The 4061-nt window shown below is 45.1% G+C and overlaps 1 protein-coding gene across 1 annotated transcript; it reads left to right on the top strand.

The window, feature by feature from the left end:
* The first annotated feature begins 2640 nt into the window (after positions 1–2640).
* LOC149835025 (uncharacterized) lies at positions 2641–3579 on the top strand. Its single transcript, XM_090009507.1, has one exon. It carries the CDS (start codon positions 2641–2643, stop codon positions 3577–3579), a length of 939 nt encoding a protein of 312 aa, XP_089865633.1.
* The last annotated feature ends 482 nt before the right edge of the window (positions 3580–4061 follow it).

The raw sequence follows: 4061 nt of genomic DNA, 5'->3' as shown, positions 1-4061 counted from the left end.
TCCCCGTCCCGTCCCCGCCACGATCCCCGCCCCGACCACTTTTCCCTGCAATATCCCCGCCCCGACCCGCCTCATCCCCGCCCCGCCTCATCCCCGTTTGAACCGGGGATGGAGGACATGAAACGGGGATGAAGGCGGGGGTGGAGGATAAAATCCATCCCCGCCAGGGAGGCGGGGCGGGGGTGGAGGATAAAATCTTGAGGCGGGGCGGGGGTGGAGACCTTGTCCCCCACCCCGCCCTGCCCCAATGCCATCCCTACACACGTGGTTATTATTTAATATTTTTAATTTTTAATCAAAATAATTTTTATTGACTAAACATTCATGTCCACATGTTTTTTTTTTTTTGAAAAATCTTTGAACTTACAAATCGAACCCGCATCATGCCAACGTACCTTTGTGATATAAGCTCGAAGAGATTGGTGCTTTGTAGTATACTCCCTATCCCCAAACAGTTAAAACCCCTTGGTTGTCCTTTTTGATGGCCTATTTTAAGTGCGTGTCCTTGGTGACACGAGCAAACACGTTTGGACACTGACACATGCAAATCTCATTTTAATGTGTTTTTTAATATTAAAATATCAAAATTTTAGTTTTTATTGATTACAAAATGAAAAAAATGTGTCCTTATATCTTATTCCTCGAAATTTCTTTTAACCTGCAAGTCGAACTTGCCTCACCTGTCCTGGTGTCCACTTATCCTTGTGACAGCTTGTGGGCAAACAAAGGCGGGTCAGGGGGTTTTAAATATGGGTGTCTAGGGTCAGGTTTAACCCGGACCCGTACCAAACCCTATAGTGTCAGAGTTTGGTGATAAATAAGATGGTTAGGTTAGAATTTAGGTTGGATCCAAAGGGTCCGATTAATATATGGAGCCATATGTTTGTAAAGTTTTACACCAGACCCAGGCCCGACCCGAGTTTAGACTAAGATCTGAAAAAATTTAATATAAAAAAGAAAAAGTATTATTTTACCGGGTATGGTCTGGGTCATATAATCCTTATAAGATCTGGATATGGTTTCTCTTATGATGGTGGGATCGATTAGACCTTAGTCCAGACCCGGTACCATCATCTCAAATCAAGTCTGGGTCTAATTTCACCTGAGTAACTGAGTCCAAACCAAATCAGCCCCGTTGACACCCTTAGTTTTAATGGGTGAGCTGTGAGGTCGAGCATGAAGCTTTCCCTAGTTCCACCACCTGAACGAAGGTTTTCAGTCACTAAAAACGAAAGCAAAAGAAACTGTTCATGAGAAACGAGAAAGGAGCCATTGCAAAGACTAACTGAGACAACCAGGGTTTCCAACGCATCATCCAAGCAACCATTAATGTGTCTCTTGATGTTCCACAACTCACCCTGGAGCAGATGTGTTCGGAACACTTGGGACAAAAACCAAAAACTATATATATTAAAAAAAAACGAAACACCCGAGACAAAAACACAGCTTGTCTAGGACACCTCTGCACCTAACCAGCAGTGTCCAGACAGTCTTATCTGCGCAATCAAAGGGGCCTTTAGGGGTGCAACTGAGTCGGGTATATTGAACTGAATCAATGTATTGAGCTGATGAAACCCTACCTGATTTTGATGGACCTATAGGTTTAGGTCAAGTCAAAACTCTAAGTTCATTTGAAAAATGATTTGGTTGTTACATAAGAAAACATATAAACCCAAATCCGTTCATACCCACCCTGTTTTCATACCCGATTCCAACAATTCTATGCCATCAGTATTAGCTTTCAATCCCTTTCCAAGTACATGCAGTGAAGTGGATCCCAAGTCAAATTACAATAATCTCTTTTATAATCAAATCTTAAAGCATACCCAAAACTTAATGTTAAAGTTAAATCAAACAGAAAACGGACCTGGATCTGACCCGATTGACGAGACTTTTCGGAAAAGATTTTGCCGCTGCTTTGCACATGGCAGCAGAAAAAAGTAGGCCCCTTTTCTTGAACTTTTAGTTTTGTTGCAATGATCTTTTACAATTTGATATATACTTGGACGGATGGCCCATTGGTTTACCTAGGTTGGCTCATGTTTGGGAAAGGTTCGATCGGAACCAGATTTTGAATTGAATTTAAGTTCTGAACCCAAACATAGGACCACTATGTCCAGTAGTGAAGTATAAACAGGTTGATGCGTACCGGACCTTCAGTTAGATGTTGTCAGATCAGGTCTTGTAAGTTTTGTAAGCAGCCTGTATGGGGTTCAAGTCTTAGTCAGTTTTGGGGTGATAATAATCTGACTTGGATCAAAATCGGTTCAGGTCTTAAAATAGCAAACCCAAGAACCCACAGGTTTTACAATTGTCAGTTTGATACCTAACCAACCCACAATTTCATGGCAATCAGATTGCATCAGGTTTATAAGCTTGTTGGGTTTTCAGCCTGGGTTGGGTCTTTCCAACCCACTTGCACCCCTGCTAAATACTACTATGTTAATAAAGCTATTGACTAAATCATTTTTTCATGGCTAATCCAAATCTATTATCAATTATAAATCTCTCTCTCTCTCTCTCTCTCTCTCTCTCTCTCTCTCTCAAGCCGAATGAGTCGAATAAAAGTAAGCATAGCACACACTCCCAATGCACGCAAAGAAGTAGAGACTACAACGAACACAAGAAAGGAAAGGGAAGATGGAGGAAGAAGGGGAGGGACAGTGCTCCACCACCACCCCACAAGAAAAACCCCACTCTCGCACAAAGAGGAGAGGGCCACACAGAATCATGAAGGAGTCCCTCACCCTCATCACCACCTCAAACGCCTTCACCACCTTCCTCCCCACCACCTTCCTCACAGCCATCCCCATCTCCCTCCTCCTCTCATTCTCCCTCTCCTCTGCCCCGCTCCTGGCAGAGATCTCCTACAAGGAGGCCCTCCTCGGCCGGCTACCCCGCGGCGTTGCCGCCATCCACGTGAAAGCCGAGCTCGCGCGCGACGTCCGCCGTTTCCTTAAGCAGAAGGCCCTCGCTTGGGCGCCCATTTACGCCTTCTCCCTCCTCTCCACCGTCACCGCCGTTAAGTCCACCGCTAGTTCCCGCACGTGCCAAGGGCCGAGCTTTCTGACGGCGTTAGCCTCCGTCAGGGAGGCATGGTGGAGGCTCGTGGCCACGTCCCTCTACATCACGGTGCTTAAGGAGACGTACGACCACCTCGCACGCGCGGCTTTTGGGGTGGCGGCGGTGGTGGACTGGCACGTGGTGGTGGTGTTGTGGGGTGCTTCTGCGGTTCTAAGGGTGTACGTGATGGTGGTGTTGAGCATGGGGATGGTGGTTTGTGTGTTGGATGGGAGGTGGGGGTTGGAGGCGCTGGTGGTGGGATGGGAGCTAGTGGAGGGGAAGCGGTTTTCCGGTTGGGTTCTGGGCTGTTTTCAGGCGGCTTTGACAGGCGGTGTTGGGTGGTGGCGTTGTGGGCCGGAAGGTGGGATGGGTTGTTTTGGTGGTGGGTTGGTTTTGGTTGTGATGTTGAGTGTGGTAGTGGTTTGGAGTGATGTGATCAATACCATCTTTTACTTTGAATGCAAGAAATGCCAAGACATTGTGGATGAGGTAAAGCAGAGGGAGGAGAGAGTGTGAAGCCATTTCTTGGTTTGGATCTCTAAAACTTTTGTTTTTTTCCAACATGAAATACGTAACGTGTACCTTAGCTTGGAAATGAGGCATAATTATCCCCCACACTAATTATTACCTGTTGTGATTTTGTATTTGCAACGATCCCCATTTTTCGTATGTCAAAAATAATAGATAATGACATCCCAAGTTTGGAACTCGTGACATACTTTCAACCTGAGGAAACTTATAATAAGACCAGCATAGCCAAGTTTATTTTTGTATTTGACAGCTCAACAAATTGATTTTTGATTTATTAGTTTTCAGATCTCTTCGCCAATTGTAAAAAGGCGAGAACCGAAAGGCACCAAACTCTCAAATCAGTTCCACTCATCCCGTATCCCTATCTTTATACCCAACCTTAAGATTTCATTAATGCAAGTTGTTTTGGTCAAATTGGACTCCGTAGATGTGATCTACAACATCCATTTAGTGAAGATCAGCATTTA

The sequence above is a fragment of the Nuphar pumila genome, chromosome 6 (genome assembly GCF_984573655.1).
Source record: "Nuphar pumila chromosome 6, dmNupPumi1.hap1.1, whole genome shotgun sequence".
Taxonomy (NCBI): Eukaryota; Viridiplantae; Streptophyta; class Magnoliopsida; order Nymphaeales; family Nymphaeaceae; genus Nuphar; species Nuphar pumila.
The sequence above is the reverse complement of the archived record's forward strand: the minus strand, read 5'-3'. Positions and strand labels throughout refer to the sequence as shown.